The 22,851-nt window shown below is 41.5% G+C and overlaps 1 protein-coding gene across 2 annotated transcripts in view; it reads left to right on the forward strand.

Moving 5' to 3' along the window:
• CALN1 (calneuron 1) overlaps positions 1-22,851 on the forward strand; it is a 583,103-nt gene that overhangs the window by 145,684 nt on the left and 414,568 nt on the right. The window contains exon 3 of one of the 2 annotated variants that reach the window (XM_081053080.1): positions 15,463-15,583. In XM_081053080.1, the coding sequence (XP_080909206.1) occupies positions 15,463-15,583 (121 nt within the window). Of the gene's footprint in view, positions 1-15,458; positions 15,584-22,851 lie in introns of both variants that reach the window. The other variant, XM_081053081.1, reaches the window with a different exon arrangement.

A 22,851-nucleotide genomic window follows, 5' to 3' on the forward strand; every position in this document is an offset into this window, starting at 1 on the left:
TGGGCAAGATAATTCTGCTTCCAGAGATGTGCCAGTTTTTTTGGACTAATGATCATCCCCCATTTTCCATATTCAACACGTAAACTTCATTCTCTTCCTCTATACCATGATTTTCATGGGATTTGGGGATAGAGAAGTGGGTGCAGTTTTCCTACTTGAAATACTATTTGGAGTTAGCAATATATTATAAAGAGTTCTGACATTAAAATTTTTAGTAAAGATTGGTACACGACATACTGTGATATAAATGTACTTGACTTATGAATGTCTATATTTTTAGATATTTCTTCTTGTCTTTCTTCTTTTCTTTGTTTTTCCATTTTAAATATAACACAATGCAATTTTTTGTGTGCAAAAATCTTTGATCATAGCTTAGGGTAGATTTGAAACAATAGAGTTATTGGGTCAAAAAGTGAGAATCATTTTTTAGACTCCATGCTTAATTGCCATCTCTAAGTGGTTGCTTCAGCTGCCTCAAAGTATCAGTCCCGTTATACTCTCACCAGCATGTTAAAAACAAAAACAAACAATATCCTCGCACGTTGAAAAAGCATAAAAATCATATTTCTGTGGTTACCAGTGAGATCAAGTATTGATTTTACATATTTTATTAGTTGTGTGTTTTTTCAGTTTTGTGAATTGTCTACTTGTGTCCTTTTTGTATTCCCTCCTTGCCTATTACAGTTTTTCATGCTATTTATAAGTTCAGAAGTTTATGTGTTTATGCTGCAAGGCTTTCAATCTTTTCCTTTGTAATTTCTTTAAGTGACACTTCAACTTTGTCTTTTTACTATGAAAAATGAGTTAAATGTTTACATCTGTTTCGCTCCAGGTTTTTTTCTTGGTTTATTGCTTTTAATGGTCTCTTAGTGTTGTTCATGTTTTACTGCATTAAGTAGAATTTCTAGGAACGTGCTACTTAATAGAGATAATAGATATCTTGTCTTTTTCTTCATTTTAACGGCAGCATCTCTGTAGTGATTTTCAGAGTGGGGTGTGTAAGGTATTCCTTGGGGGTGCAGGAAGGAAAGAAGAGGAAGAAAGGACATTTTACTATTATCTACTGTATAGAGTGACACTGACACCCTCAGTTGCCCATGTGCATGCCGGTCCACTCTGGTGGGAGTGACATGTTCAGGGAAGGTGAGCGTACCATGTATATGGGCAGGGATGTAGGACTTTACTCATGCACTCGTGATCTAAAAACTGGGGCTTCTTGGACATATCTTGCCCATTTTCTGAATGTTAGTCTACTTAAAACTAATGAATATAATCTGTAAATTCCCCTAACCAGGTACTTGTGTCACAAATCACTAAAAATGAGTGCAAATGAACCTCAAGACTGTGACCAAGCTGGCCTTTCCTGTGGGCCCCAAAGGAGACCCTCATCAGATATTTTATGAATTAAACACTGACAAGCCCATCATATTGGGCCAAAGTGGGCCAGAAACAATTGAAAAACTTCAAAAAGACTATGTAAAATATCAATCTAAATTCACTCTTCTGACTAATGAAACTGGGCCTAAATCTTTGAAATGAGATGGAAAATGACTGCTGATGTCGTTTGTATCACAATAAAGTATGTGGCTTATTTCAAGGCAACGTTCTTAAAAGAGGTGTCAAACACAAAGAAGGGTCACACACTTCCTGTCAAAAACAGGCCAGTGATCCAGATTATGCTGTTCTTTTCTGAGATGGCAGGATGTTGTCTGCCATCTTAACAAAGAATGGGGAAATGACTGCTTTTCAAAGGAAACTCGTGCTATGGAAAGAGCATTTTTGAAAATGGATGTGTTTTGAGATGTTTCAGGCATTATATGATTTTGTCGCTTAAAAAATGATGTGAGTGAGCTGTCAGCAAACTCAAATCTGGGAAGTGAAAAAATCTGGAAACAGATCTTTTTCAACATTTAAGAATCTTCCAAATGAATTGATTGAGTGTGTTTTAGACCCATTTGTTAAAAATATGAAAATTCAACTGCTTTCAACCCATTTGCAAAATTGTCCATTGACATTAGGGAAGATAAACCTCTGCCAGCCAAATATCAGCAAAAATGTTGGCACGTTTGTGGAATTGAACTGAAGACCGAATATTGTGATGTAATAAATACTGCACATGACATTTTTTTTTTCCAGTGGGAACTGTGTCTCTTTCTGAGGCATAGTTTTGGTTATGGCAGATGTTAAAATAAGGTATGGAAAATACACTGAACATAAAACCAGATCTGCAAATCACTTTATAAGAAAGTGTTATGTCAAGATTTTTAATAAGCATGAATAATATTAAATCATATTGTTTCCAGAAAAATCCAATTTCTATATTTTGAGAGAAGCATTCATTTAAGCAGTTTAAAATTTATTAGTCTAGAGTTGCACATAGAATTCTATTTCAGAATGTTGTCTGTGCTTTTCCTATTTGTCTTAATAAACTTCTCAGAAATTTGTCTAGTGTGTTGCTTTTGTTTCAGAGAACCAGCTAATTTAATTTATCCATTTTCTAATTCATCTCTCTCATTGTTTTCTTTTTTCTATTTATTTTGTTGTTATTTTTCTAAGAAGCTAGCTTGAACTCTTATTAGCATATATTTTTTCTCTTTAAAATAATGAGAGCATTTAAATACTTCACATTTTATCTGAATACTCCTTTGCTACACCCGTATACTTTTTTATGTTATTTCTATTTTTGTTATTTTAAAATCTTACAATTTTAATTTTATTTTAAACTTTGATCATGCAAGAATCTAACAGAGTATATTAAATTTTTCAATTTTAATGAATAAGTTCTAGGGATCTAATGTGCAGCATGGTAATTATAGTTAACAATATTGTATCATATGCTTGGAAGTTGCCAAGAGAATAGATATTAAATGTTCTCCCCCCAAAAAGAAATGGTATGATGGGTGTGTTACTTAATGTTGAGGTGGTAATCATTTTGCGACATATAACTGTATCAAAGTGTATTAAATTAACACCTTGTACACCTTGAAAATAGGCAATGTCAATAATATCTCAATAAAGCTGGAAAAAATGTCAATTGTAACTTTTTACAAAATATTAACATTTTAAATTACTTATATTCACCTATGCCAGACCTGCTTTCAAATACTTTTACTGAAGTTTGGTCTATGGTCTTATATTTGATAAATTTTCATGAATGTTCTATAGACATCTGAAAAGTGACCTCTTGGGGGTACACACACACACACACACACACACAATCAGCCTTCATAGAAAAGTCTATTATTTATATCCACTTTGTTTACATTTTTGTCTTTAAAGTCTTCACCAATTTTTTATCATTTTTTTCTTTACGGTTAAATTATTTTACTTTATAACAGTATGATATCTGATACATAGGAGTTTGTGACTAATATATTATCATTTTAAACACAAATGATCTTCATTATATGAGGCGTGATCAAAAAATATGGTGAATCTTTAAAAAAATTATACAGTAAAAGACACTTTGCCATTAAGCCCCTCAAAATACTCTCCCTCGCTTTGAACACACTTATCCCATTGTTCTTGCCACTTTCTGAAGCCGTTCTGGAAGTCCTCTTTTGTGAGTGTCTTCAGTTGCGCTGTCGTGGCCTCCTCCATGTCCTGAATTGATTCAAAATGTTTATTTTTCATGGCCATTTAGACTGGGGAAGAGCCAGGAGTTGTGCGGTGTCATATCCGGTGAATAAGGTGGATGAGGACACACCGTACTGTTATTTGACAGAAACTGCCATACTCGAAGTGATGTGTGTCATGGAGTCTTTCCGTTGTGATCACAAAATATGGTGAATGCTGCTACCCAGTGCCATCCAATGGAAAGGCAGGGATCTTTAATACGGAAAGCGGCATGCCGAACCTTAGTAACAGTGTGTGACAAGTTTCAACTTGTTCAGTGCAGTCAGTTGGGTACGAACTATGGTTGAGAGGTGTGTTTTAAAGTGTGCTATGAATCATTTTCTATCATGACAATGTCCCGTGTCACACATTGTTTCTGGTATATGGCAATTTCTGTCAAATAAAAATATTACGGTGTGTTCTCCTCCATCTTATTCACCAGATCTGGCACTGTGCAACTTCTGGCTCTTCCCCAAAGTCAAAATGATTCAGGACATTAAGGCAGCCACAACAGTGCAACTAAAGACACCCATGAAAGAGGACTTCCAGAACTACTTCAGAAAGTGGCAACAATGATGGGATAAGTGTATTTGAAGCAAGGGGGTTATTTTGAGTGGGATTAATGGCAATCTGTCTTTTACTGTAATATACATATTTTTTAATTTGAACATTCACCTTATTGTTTGATCACACCTCGTAGTTCAATGCCTTTTATTTGGAATTGTTTTAAAGTTGGAACTTTCTTTTGCCTTAAAGTATTTTCCCATAATTTAATTTGTAAATTTCTCTACTCATTTTACTTTAAGGCACCTTCTAAAGGCTGCTTGCTGTTCTGAAGGAAACTAAGACCATTTTATTTGTTCCTTTGTGGGTAACCTGTATTTTCTACCTGGATGCTCAGAGGACTTTTCCTTATCTTTGAAATTCAAAAATGTCTCAAGGCTATCTAGTTCTGTCAGTGTGAGTACTAAGCTAATGTGGGTTCTTTTCCTGCTATAAACACAGAAATAGATGGATAAAAATAGAGTAAAAATTTAAATATGTAGTTCTGTCGGTTGTTTTCCTGCCTACTTACACATTTTCCTTCTCCTTCCCTCTGGTCCACTCTGCATTGTAGGGACCCATCCTTGTGAGTTGCACTTCCAGATTCCCTGGCAAAGGGAGGAGCCAGCAGGAGACGAGAAGGCGGGATGGCAATAGAGCTTCCCTACCCCTGTCTGCCTTTGACAAATGTGTCCGCTTGTTGTTTCTCAAGTTCCCGCTTGTCAGAGCAGAGGTCCTTCTTCCATGGTTCCTATTCCTGTTGGGCAGCCCCTACCACGGTGCCAGCTCCTTCTGGGCACCCTAACTTTGAGGTTCTGGAAATTCTACCTTCTCCATATGTCCCTCCAGACTAAGGCTCGAAACAACCTTCTGCTATTGCTAATTCTGCTAAACATACTCTCTTGGGCTTTTCAGCCCTTCTAACAATTCAGTTAGATAGCTTACTATTTTAAATCCTTTTATTGAACTACCTGACATGGGCTCTGTTTTCCTGACTATATTCTGCTCTGACTGGTAAAATAACTTAATGTGAAAGGAAGGAAGAGGAAACACAGAGTTTAGAGAGGAGTGCAGGAGTGATTGCTGCTGCAGAGTAGGAAAACCCCCAAGCTCTGATAGTTGGGAGTTCTAAGGTCCAGGCAGGGATGAAAGGTGTAGTCTTGGACCTACAATAAGCAGGAGCAGGAATCAAGACCCTGGTTTGGCTACTTCCCCTCTAAAGGGGAATGGACACACTCCTCTCACTTCTCAGCAAAGTGGCAGAACGGTTTATGTTTTCCCCGAGCACTGCTTGCAAAAGAAAAAGGCTCCAGTGATAAATCGGAACTCCAAATCTGTGCCTCAGGAATGTGTGGTCCAAATTTATATTGCCCACGTGGTGCAGGATTTCCAAGCCAAGAAAGAATGTACAAACTGGTCCTCAGCTGGTGAAATGTCCGTGACACCTGTGCCATGGATATGGGTGCTGAGCACGTGGGGCTACAGTGGGAAGAGCAGCACTTGCTGAAGATGCTGCCAGAGTTCTTGCCCACAAAACACCAGGAAACAGTTGGCCAACAGCAAAAGTGAAAGGAATTCAAAAAGGAGGATTAATGCCTTAAGAAATTGAGATAATAGAATGACATTCTGAAAGAAAACATGAAAAGGTAAAAGAATAAAAATTATAATATGAAAAATAAGAGGTGGATTTAAAAAAGAACCAAATTAAACTGCTAGAAATGGAAAAGTTATTTAGATGAAAAACTCAGTCAATAGATTAAGCCATGAGTTAAGCTATAACTGAAAAAGAATTTGTGAACTTGAAGAATTTAAATAATTTAAAAATACTTTTGAAGAAATTGCTTATTAGACACAGAGAGATAAAAATATGAAAATAAAAAAATAGTTTAAGAAATTTGGAAGATGTAATAATGTATCAGTTAAGGTTTAGTTCAAGGACCGGTAACCACCCTGTGTATTTTAAGCTATAAGGGATTTAATACATGGAATTTGATGCTTACAAAATTGTTGAATGGCTAACGGAGTGGATTTTAGCTGGGTCTCCAGAATGACTCTCAGAATAATTCAGAATCGACCTCCACCGAAGAGAGTTACAACTACTGAGACTGCCTCTTGAGTATGCTTGCTGGTCCTACAACTTTCTCTTGACCCCCTAAAAGATGGAGAATGAACCCTTGAAGCTGTGATCTAAATATTCAGAAGCCTTTGATATTCTTGCTGCCATTACTGTGACTGCTTCTTCACAGCCAAGAAGCTGGAGAATGGACAATGGAACATCGCTACAGGAAAATGTCGTTTCCATGACTTTTCTTTCCTCTAGAAAAAGCCAAAACTGGTCAGGAAAAAGGCTTTCATCCAATGGCATGCTGGAGTAGCTCATACCATCATGTGAAAGCCAGTTGTTAAATTTTCAGGAATTTTATGAGTGGGTTAGAAACATAGTCATAATTAAATAAATGATAAATGAAATATAAACTTACATTCTTAAATAAAGTATAAACTTACAATTAAATTATATTTAAAAAAGGTGGTAAATACTAAAAACTTATTCCTTCCTCATTATTTGACTACATTTTATGATCTATGATTTTGTGGTTAATTTAGTCTATAGCAGTGCATGGGAAAGTACTGCACAGTGGTGAGTTGCTGGACTACTGCAAGTCCACGTTCAATGACATCGTGTTGGTAGCTTGGAGTTGGCCGTCTGGGAGTATTTGCACCATGGAAGGGGGCAAGTGCTGCCAATGCAGACCTTTTTTGAAACCCAGTTGGTAAACAGATACCAGTACCCTGCTGCTCTCCTCTCACTGCTGCATTCCAAACTTGTGCGAGAGATTGTGACTATGGGAGCTAATCCTCATCTAGAACTCTAGTGGCATAGAGTCTGGAAGATTCAGTTATTAGCTCTTCAACTTCTTCACCTGATGGCGTGTGAATGGATGTTGAATGAAGCAATTAAGAGTGTGAAGCTTGAAGGAAGAGGTCCAACATACATCTAATAAGAGTGTACAAAAGAGAGATTATAGAGATTGGGAGAAAGCCTATATCTGAAAATATAGATTTAGGATTGTCCAGAATGAGTATTAACAGGTGAACAACAAGTAGGCTTCTCATCAGCAGCAAGATATCCTCGAGTACTAAGGAAATAATATATTTATAATTCTGTGCCAAGTAGAACTATAATTCAAATGAAATTGAAATAGTTTTTTAAAGAGAAAGACTTAAAGAGATTTCCACTTACAGTTTCTCAATGAAAGAATTACTAAATTCTCCTCATTAAGAAGGGAACTGAACCCAGAAGGTAGAGTGCTCTGCAAGAAGCAACAATGAACAGAGAAATGGTAAACCTGTGGAAAAGTCCAAATAAGCATTGTTTGTAACAATAACAACAATACATTGTTACATTGTAACAATGTAACAATAACAACAATAACAGTAATGGCTAATTTGGGGGATTTAAAAGGAAGGCTGAACTGAAATATTAGACAATAACATGGAAGAATAAACCAATCCAAAGATGATATACAACCCAATATATAAAAATGAAAAGTAAATCTACAGAAGAGGAACTCAGAATGGCTCCAAACCATATAACGAGATGCCTAGTAGCCATGAAGGAGATCTGAGTAAGAAAAATGGAGCAGTGTTGATAATACCAAGAATTGGCAAGGCTATGGGGGAAATAGTCATACTGTTAGACTTATGGTGGGTGGGTCTGTAAATTGCCTCAGCCACCATGATGATTTTAAAATATACCCACAAATTCTTTGATACTCCATCTTTTATGAAGTGGAGCCTAATTCCCTGTTCCATGAGTGTGGGCTGTATTTGGCGACTCATTTCTAATGAATAGAATGTGATGAAAGTGACAGTTCCAAGACCAAGTTGTAAAAATTACTCCTTCTGTCTCTTGAATCACTTGCCTGGGAGAAGCCAGCTGCCATGTAATAACACTTGAGCAGCCCTATGGAGGGGCCCACAAGAGGTGACACCTTTTGTGAAGAGCCAAGTGAGTGAACCGTCTTGGAAGTGGAACCTGCAGCCCCCGTCACGCCTTCTGATGGTGGTGGCTCTGGTCATTGTTTTCACTGCATCCTCATGAGATCTCCTGAGCCAGAACCACTGAGCTACACAACTCCTGATTCCTGAACCACAGAACCTGTGAGATGATATTTGCTGTTTTAAGTCACTAAGTTCAGGGTCAATTTGTTATGTAGCAATAGATAGCTAATCAAACCACTTTGGAGAGCAATTTGGCAAAATTCTGTAGTATTTTATCTCGGTATGTAGGCTAGAGAAGTTCCTGCAGATATATACAAGGCGACACGTGAGGATATTCATTGCATAACATTTTTTATTTTAATTGGATAATGGATAAATAAATTATATTTATACAGTGGAAAACTATGGAGCAGTTAAAAATAACTAGGTGAATGGCATGGATTTGGATAAATCCTTAAAACCAAATAGAGAGTGAAATTACAAATTAGAGAGTGAAATTAGAGAGCAAGTTACAAAAGCATGTGTTTGGTGTGATTTTACTTATGTAAAATTAAAGGTATATACAGCAATACTACACTATATTCTCTATAGTTACATCCAAATGTAGGGAAATTTAACAATATGGACGATAAGGATACATTCCACTCCAGAACAGCGTTGTCACAGTGGAGGGAAAACAGGTGGAATAATAGAATAGGTGGGCAGGGCTTCAATGTGTAATATATTATTTATTTTTAAAAATCTAAAGTAAATAGGCACAATATTAGCCTGTGTTCAATCTGGTCGGTGGGTCCGTGGGTGCATTATATCATTTGCTGAATTTTCTGTTGGTTTGAAATACTCTTTGTTGCCACTAATGTAGATTTCCCTTCTGCTAATAGTTTTGGATTTGTCCTGTGGTTTGCTAAGGCCTTCACCTTTTCCAAATCAGCTTGCCTCTCAGCAAGCTCTCTCTTCTGTTTGACTCGATATCTCCTCACCTACTCTGATATTTCCTTATGAATTTGCATCTTATTTCATATACACCTTGCTCTCTGAAACTGTTTTAAAGGACATAACCAGAAACTGTGTAAAATTGTCTTCTTTCTCTTGTCATATCTTTGTTGACAATATTCTTTCTTGATTTACATCTCATTGAAAGTGCTTCCTCTTTTAATGATGTGGAACTTTTAAACAGACCTCCACATTGGTGTTTTCTGCTTACTCATTCTTGTCTGATTTGAGCTGCAGCCAAACCCTGTTTGCCAATTGGCATGCCCCTGCTGGATCTTAACAAGGGAACACGATCGTTTTGTAAGTGCTTAGCCAAATGCCCAGTGTCTAGTTGGCATTTGTGTAGTGCGTCTTTGCCGGTTCTCCTTGTCCCCATAACTTAACTCTTGGACTCTGAGGAGGAGATGTACATTTCTGGGAGTATCTGAGGTCTTCTGCAATTCTTTCTTCATCAAAATCAATGCATGAAAAAAAAACAGAATATCTCCACAGGTCATTGTTCCTAGACCCGTGCCTGCAGCAAATTTCACCTCTTCGAGGGCAGAGCCCAAGCATCAGACCGTGCCATTCCTAGCTATTGCCAACTGGTAGGTATGGTCCCTGAGTGGCCAGAGGAGAGGGGTTGCTGCATCACAGTGGTGCTAAGGACAGTGGGGATTTGACCTTGTCTACTTTAAAAAAGCAATTCCAATATAGTCTGAAGGGTGATCGTCTGATGTCATAGTTGTTCATCCCAGGTCTCTGAAATGGAAGAGAATTTGGTTAGATAAAAATCTCTTATCTCTTTATTATCTGACTCTATTATTTAGTTTCTGAATTCAAAGTGTGGGTATACCACTGATTGTCATTCTAATCTTCACTGTGCTGACTTACTACAAGCTTTTTCTATACCTCCTTCCACAGCCATTGGTACTGTCATTACCAATGGAATATCATTAGTTTTGTGTGTCTTTATGGCCATATTTAGAGGAATTTGGCAAAGGCCCGACCAGCGTTGGCTAGGCTCTTTAACTTTTAGAGTGTAAGGTCAATGTTGCCCCTTGTATGTCTATCTGATGATTAGAGGACAGGAACCCCTGTCAAGTCTGCAGTAGATTCCATGCACACTCTAGGCATGCTGCAGAAAGCCCATACTTCTTGCACTTCCTTTCCAAAGTCCATCTAAGACTTTAAAAAATCTTGAGTTCTTTGAAAAAGTTTCAGAGATGAGTTACAATGCATTTCTCTAGATGTCTTCTTCCCTTTTCTGTGGTTCCTTGCAAGAAATCTTTGCAACGTAAAGTACTTTAGAGCAGTGCTTCTCACACCACTTGTGGGGGAGGACTCTTTTTTTAAGTTACAGTCTTTGGCAGCTGATGCTTTTGTAAAATACAGTAGAATGAATTACTGGAAAAATAAAATAAAAATGAAGATCTAAAGAAATCAAGTCAGCTGGTCACACGTTTAGATGTGGGGACAGTGCTATAGAGTGCTATAAAATGTCAGTGCTGTCCCTCATTCCTGTCCTTATCTCACTGCAGACCAGCAACAGACAGTGTCTGACTGGCAGAGGCCCACAGAGCGCACTCTGTGCAGCCCTGCTGTAGCGCCCCTGCAGAGCTGTGCTTGACCTCTTTGTCCATGACAGTCCTATCAGCCAACAGCAGTACGCCTGGGTCTTTGGTGCTGTAGAGAAAACATGGAAGGTGTATTAGTCTGGGTTATCCAGGGAAACATAACCAATAGGATATGTATGATTTCTTATAAGGAATTGGCCCACATGGTTATGGAGGCCCAGAAGTCCCACAGTTTGCAAGTTAGAGACCCAGGAAAGATGATGGTGTGTGCTCCAGTCTGAGCCTGAGTTTGAGTCCAAAGGCAGGAGAAGACCTATGTTCCAGCTTAACAGTCCTGCTGAGAGGATGAATTCTCCCTACCTCTGCCTTTTTCTATTCAGGCCTCCTACAGATTGGCTGAGGCCCACCCACACCAAGGGAGGGCAATCTGCCCTCCCTTTAGTCTATGACTGAAATGTTAATCTCCTCCAGAAACACCCTCACAGACACACCCAGAATAATGTTTAGCCAAATATGTGGGCACCCTGTGGCCCAGTCCAGTTGACACACTCACTTCCCCATCATAAAAGCGCTTCATCTTGTGTCAGTGTGAATGGGGCTCTTGGGTTATGATTCTGCCAACAAGTGGACCAGTTCCTTGACTCTAAAGAAGGAATCACTCCTTTGTTTTTAACCTCCTGATGCCTCATTCATTATGTGACCATAGAACCAGGCTCCCTGGTGCCCAGGAAACAGACCCTTCTTCAGTTCTGGTCCTTTCCATTCAAATAGCCCTTTCTCCCCATCCAGCCAGCTGCTTGCTGGCCTTACTCACCACTCACCAGGGTCCCAGTACTCAGCCCCTCACACACCTGGTCCCGCAAACCGTGGTGCAGAATGCCAGCCGGCTTCTCTCTGAAGCTCTCCCTCTGCTGTGTCCTCTCTGACCCTCCTTCAAATCCCTGTATTTTTCCCTTTCAATCTAAGATATCTCTGACCTCTTTTCCCCCTGCATCCTGCTTCGTAGAATCCTTAGCAAATAGTTAACTGATGATATTTATTGAGAAAGTGCCTAATGTTAAGTCTGGTGCTTTCCGCTACTTATCTTATTTCATATTTACAAAAATACTATTCAGAATGTTCACAGAGGAGGAAACTGAGGCTTACAGAAGCTAAGTACCTTACTACATGGCTATTAAGGGCAGAGCTAGGATTTAAATCTAACACTATGTTAGTCCAAAAAGTCTCAGTTCTTAACCATGAAATCATACTGCCTTACAGAAAATACAGAAAAATTGTTCACTTGATAAACAGGCACTTAATTAATATTTCTCAGTGAGTGAAATTGCCATTGAAAATATTTATATTTCTATATCTCTATATATCTGTATCTCTCTCTCTCTCTCTCTCTCTCTCTCTCTATCTATCTATATTATTCATTGTCTTCCACATAAGGATCCATCTTTAGGTTCTAGTTCAGGACCATGTTTGTCTTTGCTGATGAACTTGGATGTTTCCCTTCCTTCACCAAAGAGAAAATCTTAAACTTGGGTTTTCCCAGGTGGCTTGGAGTGAAATTTAGCCTTTAATTGCAGCAGCTGTTTTTAGCTTACTTGAGATAATGTTGTTCCCTTTATTCAACATGACTTTATTTATATGGATGGTTCAATTGCACATGTTTTCTTTCCTACTAGACATTGAGCGTTTGGGTGCAGAGACTGAAAGAATTGAATATGTACCTAATTTTGTAAGTTGCTTTTTCCAGAAGTAAATTATGTTGATATATCAAATGGGATTCAGTTATGACTGGTTTTCTCTGCAAAGTACTCAACACTTATTCTGTGGCTGAACTGTGGAGTGGCTTGGATATGTTCTTTTGAGTATAACCTTGTTACTACAGCTGTAATAATTTGTTGGGTGGGTCCAACACTTCAGACAAGCAGGTAAAAGGTGATAATGGGAAGATATTTACAAAATGCTTCTAAACTAGAGTGATGAGTGGTGACATGGGAAAGAATGGGAAGGAATGCTTTCGATGCCCACACTGACCTGAGTGGGGCTCCCTCCAGGTAGGGAGATTAAATTAGATCAGTAAGGGTGTCTTCCCACATTTTCAAGGACTGAGACAATGGTTAAGTAACAGCTGGTGAAGTCACCTGGATCTGGGGGCCTGCTGAAAAGAGCTGAAGGCATACAGGAGAAGGAGCCAGCACTGATTTCTCATCCCCTGGACCACGGGAATCAAGTCCTTGCTGAAATGGACATGGCCCCTGGAATTGGGATTGGCTTTAGGAAAAGGGAGAGTAGTCCTAACTGAACCAGCTGGCACTCGTTGTTAAACCTGTTTTGTCTGAAGTTTAACCTGGAGAAAAGAGCAGGAGGTCATCGAACTGTTCTTCCCCTTTTTTGTTTTCTATTTATGTGTTAAGTATAGATGTGGCTTGGGAGGGGACGTCTGACTTATAATTAGCTGAGGATGTCCACCTTGTAACTGGCAAGTGTGTGGTCACTTTGTGACCGGCCATGTATGATCGGCCTGTGGATGAACATTTTGTTAGCCTAGAGAGTCGGGGGTTTGGAGGCTGACTGCTGGCTCTCATGTCAGCCATGTGTCCGGCTTACTGTTCAAGGTCCAGGACAGTTGGGAGAGTTGTCCCAGTTGTCATGATGAATGAAAAGTACCTCCGATAGAAATAGAGAAATCAGGAAGTGTGGCCTATTTTTTGAAGATAATTAATTCATTTTTAGACATCTTGAGTTTGAAATGAGAGTTTGACATCCAGGTGGAAATGTCTGGGCTCAGCTGAGGCAGCTCAGTTGAAACGGCACTCAGGAGCCATGCATTCTAGAACGGATTCTTTCCATAACTGACTGTGGAAAAGCTTTCAGTCCAAACCAGGACATGGTAGTATGTTGTGGGACAAAGCCCCAGAAAGCAGTTTCCAGGCTCTCGGCCTCACATAGAAAGGTGCTGGCTCAGGTAGTAAATGGCCATCAACTGTAATCAGATGGCCATCAGCTGTGGCTAGTTGGCCATCAGCTGTAACCCATAAGCCATTGGCCACTAATATAACTGCTGTGGCTATGCTCCAGAAGAAAAATGGGGGCTAGCAAGAGCGAATTGCAGAGAGGCTGATGCCGCCGGTGAGAATATAGTGATATGATTCCCCTACTTATGGCTCCGTGGGTGTTCCTTTTTGGCCTCATCGTGTCCTGCGTTCTTATGTGGGAAGTGGGACCAGATATCCCGCCTGACACCCCGCGCGACATATGTGCTCTAGACGGGACACATACCGCCTAGAGGGGTGTCCTGTTGGGCCTGTCACTCAGTACTGTCCCAGGGAAAAGAAGACAGGGGCCACTACCCCCGGGTGCCTGCCATGAGCAGGGACTATCGCTGTTGTGTGGATTTTTCTGAGTGTGGTTTGAGAGTCAGTAAGGTTTGGGTGTCTTAAACAGTCATGCTCAGAGACTGGCCTCTGTTGGCTGTCTTCTTGTAATTTGCACTTTGTTACTCAGCAGTGCCTAGAGGGGCTGCTCAGGCCAATCCAGCTTATCCTACAGATACAAACTATGGTGCTGGAAAGGACTCTACAAGTGACTTACATGGGGAATGAGAGCTGTGTGGGGAGAGCTCAGCGGTAATTTCTCTCCCACAGAGCCCCTGGCAGGAAGGCCCTCAGTCTCTGCTTGAATGCTCCCAGTGACGGGGAGATTAGCCCTTGCAGTGCTGCAGTTTACCTTCTGGGAGCTCTGTTAAGGTGTTCTTTACCCCTGCCCTGTAATTGACTCCCTGTATTTCCTCCCTAGTCTGTAGTTCCACTCAGCAGTTTGTCAGTCCTCATAGCCCCCTTTCCAGATGGGGAAGCATACTCTGATATGCTCGGCAGCTCACTCATTATGACAGGGAGCTGTGCTCTATCTGCTTTGAAGAGGCCTATCTTTCTCACTGCCTTTCCTCCTTCTCCTGTGTGCCTGCCCTGTCATCCTGTTCCCTTATCCTGGAGCCCCTGGCCTGCCTTGAACTGGTGGGAAGTTCTAGGGCCCAGTGGTGGCCATCTGGGCAGAGGAGCTCTGCCTGGAGCGTTTGTTAGTCTGGTGTAAGGGGATGCTTTAACTTCCTGGGAGAGTGCTGGAAGCTGCTTTGTCCTGGGACGCCGTGAGGTCTCACTCACCTTTATAGCAGGGCAAGTGTGATAGGACCTCAGGGGTCAGTTGGCGTGGGGGCCGCTTCTCGGGGTGCAGCCTTTGTACACACTTACTTAGGGCCTGGCATTCCCTGTGTGCTTTGAGTGCTGTATAAGTGGAACATCTATTAACATGGGAAAAGGGAAACATGTGGATCTCTGCAGGGTCACAGCCCAGACATGCAGTGCCTGGACAGCCCACCATTTCTGGGGTGTGCCGACTTTTCTTATGAGCACGGAGAAGGAGTTTAACAGGCTGACAAGAGGAGCAGAGGGTATTCTTATTTGCGTGGAGACACCTGCATGATGACATGGAGTCCCACAGTCTGCAGGGACAGCATGGTTCAAATTCATGATTAAATGGACAAAATGAAGTGAGACAAAATGAAGTAAGGGATAGAACTTGAGGTCATTTGGGAATTGTTCAGGTCACGGGTCCTCTGGAATTTTCTGACTTTCCCTCTAGAAATCTTATTATCGAAAAGATACCACCAGCCATCTGAAAACTGGGGCGGCCTTTAAGGAAGGAAAGGAGGAATGAGTGACTATGACTTTCTTCTCGTCTCTCTCCTCTTGTAAACAGGGAGAAGATGCCTTTCCACCATGTGACAGCTGGCCTGTTGTACAAGGGGAATTACCTCAACCGATCCCTGTCTGCGGGCAGTGACAGTGAGCAGCTCGCTAATATCTCTGTGGAGGAGCTCGATGGTAAGTCGCCCGCCCGTGGTGGGGGGGGCTCGGCCACTGAGAGGACATCTGTGGCTACTGTGTGCCTACGGTGGAAGTGCCAGGCTCTGGGCACGTGTACCTGGTGTGCCGGGAAAGAGCTCAGAGATACATTCTGCCTAAATGACCTTGGAGCCTGAAAATATCTATGCTGGATATTTCGGGTTCCTTGGACACTTCAACTCCTCAAATTTTCCAGTTTATGGAATCTTTATCACCAATGCTGTTGTCGTGTTTCCATATTGTCACTTGTGATGGGTCCCAGCTGTGGGGGAGGGTTAAGCCCTGCTAATGGTTATCTCTTGAATTGTGGCCATGGTGTCTTGAATCCTGCCCAGATTAGAATCATCTGTGAGCTGTGTCGAGGTGGAATGGACAGCCGTTCTTTTTATTGCCTCTGTTCCTTTGTAATACAGTTCAGAGCTGGGTGTTCAGGGCATGGGGACAAATCCGAGAACATAACAGACTTTGTTCTGGGGCAGTGCCCTATTGTATCCCCACTGGCCAATCAACTCCCGATAAAAAAAATTAAAAATTAAAATGAGGAGGAAGTTTTTTCTAGAATAGAGAATTCATTTGATTCGACTAAATGTTTGCCTAGATGCGCATCTGCTGAGGCTAAACCAGAATTGGCTTTCCATGGTGTTTTGGAATGCTGTCTTCCCTGTAACACATTTTAAATCATGAAGTCTAATTTTACTTTCTAAAATGGAGATGTCAAACTTACCCAGATGGCCCACGCCTTTACCTTTCTGTGTAAAGTTCTGAACCAGTGTGTTTTCTCTGTGCACATTTCTTACAAGGAGAGTTGGGAGGATTCTGGGCCAGGGAAGCCAAGCGTGTTCTACCGTCATGGGGAGATGAGGGGAGCACAGGATGGGGCCGCCTGATAGCTTTCCCTGCCCTTGTCCATTTTGTTTGCTTATTTCCATGAGCAAGCCAGCAGTGACATGGCAGAGTATAGTGGGCTGCGTCCAGAGGACAGGCTGGGGGATGTCAGAGGAAGTGAAGATGCTGCAGGAGAAGCCAGGCTCTCCGGCTAGCAGCTACTCACGGTGGTTTGGGCAGACTGGAGGCCAGAGAGGAGAGCTGGACCCTTGGATCCCCTGGCCTTCTGCTGGCCAGAGAACATGTGCACGCAGAACACAGAAGCAGGCAAGAGAGCCCTGATTGCCTCCGAAGTGACCCCATTCTGGTGAATACAGGGAGGCGGAGGCTGGCATGGCTATGCTGGGCATGTGCTGTGAGGCCCAGGCTTTCCTGTACCCTGAGGTGTCCACTCCCAGTGGAAGTCGGCCAGCTGTGCATGGATTTGTTGGGTTTGCCCTGTGGTGTGTAGGTCTCCTGGTGGGGTGGTTAGCAGGAGCTTCAGAGGGGCCTGGCAAGTGTAGGCTCTGGAACTGGCAACTCTGGGAATACTAACCAAATGAAGTCTGAAAATCATCTGTGGATTTCCATTTGCTTTCCTTATCCCTCCCATCTTTGCCATGAATAATCAAGAGATGATTTCTCTAAGATTTTTCAGAGCTATGGCTTTTTCTCTGTTACATCTGGGCCACCTCCAGGGAACATGGCTTTTCAGAGAGGACAACAGGCTAGATTTTAGCCCTTTTCCCTGCTCTGGGCACCTGGCTGAAACTCTCTCCCTATTCTTGGGCAAAAGTCAGAGTTCATGAGCTGTTTTACCCTGGCCCAGGCAGCTGAGCAGGGCGGAAAGGCACCATCTCAGCAGGTGAGATGAGCGGGGAGTGAGCCTAACAACCTGCGAGCCCAGGTGGGCAGGCTCAGCAGAGAAGCCCTGGTAGGGCCCTGTTCGAGTAAAGCCAGATTTCATGGCCTGAGGCAGGCTGGTGAAGACGCTGTGTTTGTCCTTCAGGAGGGTATTCTGGGCTCTTAGCCTGGAGAGAAGCCATTTATTTTCTGATGGAAGATTCCTGCTACTTCTTTATTTTTTTTGCCAAGGTGACCCCTGAGTTATGACTGCTCATGCTTTCTTACGAGCATTGTGGGACTCTGGGCGGAGCTGTACAGATGTGGGCTTAGTTTAGAGCAGGTGGGCAGGGTCTGAAAACCAGCTGGCCTGGATCAGTTCAGATGACCGCATGTTGGTTTTTCAGGAAGCCAGGGTTTCTGAGGCTTTGCCTGCTTGCTGTTCTCTTGGGGCTGCCTCATGTCAAGTTACAGTTGTGCTTCATGAGGCCATTCATTTGTCCTCAGAGGTCCCTGGTCTTACACAGGGAGTTGACATGTTGGACACCGTGGACACGGAAGCACCTTTTGTGGTCTGGCTACCTTGAGCACAGACAGTAGTTAGTTGGGTACCGTCCTCATTCACTGCTCTGCCCTCCCCACCCTGCAGCCTCGTGTTTAAGGATGGCCACGGGCAGGTTGCTCCACCTGGTTAGTGTTTATTACCAGGGATGGAGTGCCCCTTTCCTTCAAGGTAAGGGTCAAAGGCAACCAGTCCATGGGTGGGTCCCCTCTGAGAACAGGCATGACGAGAGCCTCTCTCCATGCAGGCCATCTCCAGCTGCCATGCTCTCTGGAAAGTCTCTGTTTCTTTTCCTTACATAAAGCTCAGGAGGAAACAATGCAGAGCTGCCTTAAGTTGGCCAGATTGGAGTTGGAAATCACCCAACAAACTTAGCTATGATGAATCAAATCAGTTGAGACATTCATTCATTCATTTGTTCATTTGTCGTTCCTGTTCATTCACTCATTACAGGAATGTTTACCCAAATGCTTTCCAGGTAGACAAGGAAATCAAATAAGTATAATATCTGTTGCCTGTTGCCAAGGAGTTTGCCATCTACCCAGGGAGTTTATGTATATACAAAATTAATTATCAATATCTTGCATTTTTATAGTGTGTCACGTGAAATTTTATTAGACATATGAATTATAATTTTTAAAAAACAGTTTTTGCGTGCTAATTATTGAATAATCTTGTGATCCCATCTTAATCTTAAACTAAATTAGCCTCTGTCTGAAGTTCATTCATTTTCATAAATAGATGGTGTTCCATTGTATGTAAGTATACCTCAATATCTCTGTTCAGGATGGATATTTGGGTTTCCAGTTTGGGGCTCTTCGGATGTAATCCGCCATCCGCCTTCTGTTACAGCTGTGACGTTAGGGTGTGCTCTCCTCATGGCTTCCTCCTAGCAGTTGTAAATTGTCTGGCTGTAGGTATTTCACGTTATTTTTGCCAGTAACAGTATCAGCCCCCTAGGTTGCTATCAGGTCTTCATCTGAGCTTTCGTTAGTTTGCTCTCCCATCTTTGATGGTTATTATTTCTGTATTTTTTTTTCCTTTTGGGAATGTCTCTCATTTTAATGCTAAAGCTTCATTTGTTTTTTCACATTATACGTCTCTTCTCACATCATTTTTCTCCTTTTAAACTTCTGCATTCCTGTTTGAGCGTGTCTTCCACATCATTGATTTAGTTGTCTGCAGTCATTAAAAGTTTGTTTTTATTATTGCCTTAAGAGCCTATTTTCATTATGGTGAAGGTTCTGTTTCTTTGTAGCCCGCTTTTATTTCAGTAGCTCCCCGCCTCCTTTTCCCTCCGACATTTGGTCCAAGTATAATGGAGAAAAGTATTAATGTATATTTCAATTCTTATTGAACATGAATACTCATGCAAGGGCCACCTAGGTTGAGGATATGGTATGACTAGCATCCCAAAGTCTTCCCTGAGGCCCTTCCTAACTCCTCTGCCTCGGAGACAACCACTGCCCTGACTTACTGTCTTGTTTAATTGTGTTTGTGTTTTCCCTCCATCTCAGTGGAGTCATGTCATACCTATTGTTTTGTGTCAGCCTCTTTTCCTCAACATTATAGTTATGAGACTCAACCATGCTTTTGAGGGTAGCTGGAATTCATTCATTTTTATTAACTTAAAATGTTCCATTGTGTACAACTGTACCTCAATTTATTTATCTGTTCTATTCTCGATAGGTATTTGGATAATTTCTAGTTTGCAGCTATAAAGATATAATCTAACCATCTCCCTTTTTGTTGCTGTTGCTTATCCACGAGGATCAGCTCTCCTCGTGACTCCCTCTTCCTCTTCTATTGGGACCTTATATTTTTATTCTCTCTCAACTGTCTTATTGAGAATAACTTGGGTACAGTTTGTGAAAATCTCTTCTGTTTCTTGTCATAAATTATATATATTATAAAAGGCTTTTTATCCAACTCTCCCAGCTAATGCTACCTTTTTCCTTTATTTTGCATTAGAAGATGTTTTTATATGGTTGCTTTTCTTTTTTTCTGTTCTGCCTTGTGATTCAGCAAAGTTCTTTGTAGGCCCAGTATTTGTCAGCAAACAAGGTTTGTAAAGAGTCTTTAGCTTTCTTTGTTCTATCTTCATTTTATGCCAGACCTGGAGAGTCCAGTTTCCAGTAGACATTCTTCTAGTTCACAGCTGCTGGGCAGAAGTGGGATCTTGGTTGCCCCTACTGTTGGGTTTGCTCCCTACACTCCAGAATTATAAAACTCCTTGCTGTCCCCTCTCCTGCTCTCCTTCCTGTTCCCAGATTGGTACCCATCATTCAATGACCCCACGTATGTCTGGTTCTCATCTTTCCCCTGGAGGTAATCCGGATGGGACACTCCAGCCCATGGCTCTCGTTACCTCAGAGGAGTATTTCCCAAAGGAGCTTAGGAAAGGGGTGCCACTGAGGTGGGTTTGGGTGGGGAATAGATCTCCATGGAAAACAGTTGATTGGCTGGTCAGTGTAGCCTCTGGGTCCCTGGCAGGAGCAAAAAATGGTGCTGAGTCAAAGTTTTCCTTCTGTATTACCACTGTAGTTCTCAGGGTGGATGAAAGTTATGTTTCTCCAGTTTCATTAGTGTTGCAATTAGTGAAAATTCTCGTCAGGCTCTGACATGTATATTTATCTCAAAGTTAGTGTTTCTGGTGATGTGCTCATACATATTTCTGGGTGCGAGTGCACGTATCAGTCTGCTGCCCTTCTATGACGAAGCCACATTTTAATAGTTGGCTAACTGCATTTGACTGTTCCAGTGTCTTTGCTTCCACACAGCCCAGTGTCCTCAGTGACCTCCTGTTTCTCTAATCCTGTGGACTCTGTTTTCTGAACTTTATGCAGCACCTGGCAGTGTTGGTCACACCTTTGGTTTTGAAGTTTGTCACTGCCTTAGCGTCATGCCACCAGCGGGCTCTCCTCCCACCTCTTTGTCATCTGCACTGTTCCTGCCCTCTCCTTACGCACTGCTGGCCTCGGAGGTGGTTTCTTTCGTACCCCCCCTGGGCCTCTCTATGCTGATCACTTCAAGATCTGTACCTCCAATTCCTGCCTCCTTCCTCAACTTCAGACCTGCTACCTAAAGTCCTGCAGAGACGTCCTGTAATTTCCTTAAACTCCAGAGATCCAAAGCCATACACATGTTCTTCTTTCTTTAAAACTGCGCCTCTTCTGGGATTTTTCTCAGGAAATGATATCACATTATCCTCCGTCAGCCACAGTGGTAGTTTGGGAATCCTTCTGACGTTTCTTTTTCACTTACTTCCCACATAGAATTGGCTAAATCCTACTACAGGTCAACGTACGTCGTAAGTGGTCCTTTCTGACCACGCTGCATTGTGTCAGCCAGGTCGCCCCTCCTAGATAACTGCAGTCCCCAGGACTTGACCTCCTTGTACCTCGTTCGTGGCATCACCTTGTATCATTCAATTCCATTTCTTTTCTTTTTAAATTTATTGGGATGACAATTGTTAGTGAAATTACATAGATTTCAGGTGTACAATTCTGTATTACATCATCTATAAATCCCACTGTGTGTTCACCACCCAGAGTCAGTTCTCCTTCCATCACCATATTTTTTTTTTTTAAAACAACACAAATGTATTATCTTACAGTTTCCAGGGGTCAGGAGTCCCACATATTTTGGTCCTTGGCTCAGGGTCTCATGAGGCAGAAGTCAAGGCTGGCTGTATGTCTACCTGGAGAATCAACTAGGGAAAGGTCTGCTTCAAAGCTCATTTCCGTTGTTTGCAGAATTGGTTTCCTTGCAGTTAGAGGAAATTGTTTTGCTAGCTGTCAGCCAGGTATGACTCTCAGCAGCTGAAGTCTGTCCTCAGCTCCTTGCCAAGTGTCCCTCTCCAGCGGTCGTCTCACACTCTTTTTATTTTTTTTTACTTTAATTTATTAGTTTCAGTTGTACAAGACAAGGTAATACTTAGACGTTCATCATTTATATCCCTCACACTGTGAACCCCCCGCCCCCATCCACTATCCCTCCGACCTCGCACCGAGCCATCACATTATATATATAAAATTATAGTTAGCATTCATTATTGTTTAGCTTCTGGCATCACCATATATTTGACCCCCCTTACCCTCATCTTCCACCCCCCAACCCCCCTTTCAATTCCATTTCATTGGAGCAATGCTCCTCAGTTACACACTTGATTAGGTTATCCTTCTGCTTACAACATTTCTTGTCTACAAATATATACTTATTTAATATTTCTTTAATCTTTAAAAAATTTTCAAATCCATAGAGGTTTTGGAAAGTACATTAAATACCTGTATACCATTCATTTAATTGGTAATATTGCAGCATTTGCTTTTTCTTTCTCCCCCTTTCTTCAACACATACATACCCATACACACACACAGACAAAAAAAACCCCACCATTTTTTTCAGTTCTAAAATTTTTAATTTGGTTGTTTTTTATAGTTTTAATTTCTCTGATGAAATACTCTATTTACTCATTAAAACAGTATTTAAAAAATTCTTTGGACATATTTTCCTGTATTTATAATAGCTAATACAAGTTTCTATGTACTAAATACACTATCTAGACTCTAGGCCATCTGGGGTTGGTTTCTACTCTCTTTATTCGATTATGATGACATTACTTTGTTTCTTTGCATGCCTACTAACATTTGCCTGTACACTGAGCACTGTGAATACTATACGATAGAGACCCTGTGTTCAGTTATCTTTCTCTGAAGAGGGCTGAGTTTTGCTCTAACAAGTAGTTCAACTATTAGCTGACCACCTTAAACATGTCTAGGCTTGGTTTTATGATTTGTTAGGGTAGATCTGTGGAAATCCCAAAGTGGGTCCCAAGCCCCTCTAACTTGTCAGAGACTCAGCCTCCAAACGCTGTTTTCCTTGTTCTGGTCAGGGCTTGGCTTTAGGTTTGGTTAGGGTGGGTCTGAAGTAGTTCTTTACTCTTAGGATGTGATTTTTCTTGTGTCTCAGCTGGATG

This window comes from Rhinolophus hipposideros (assembly GCF_964194185.1).
Source record: "Rhinolophus hipposideros genome assembly, chromosome: 7".
Lineage (NCBI taxonomy): Eukaryota > Metazoa > Chordata > Mammalia > Chiroptera > Rhinolophidae > Rhinolophus > Rhinolophus hipposideros.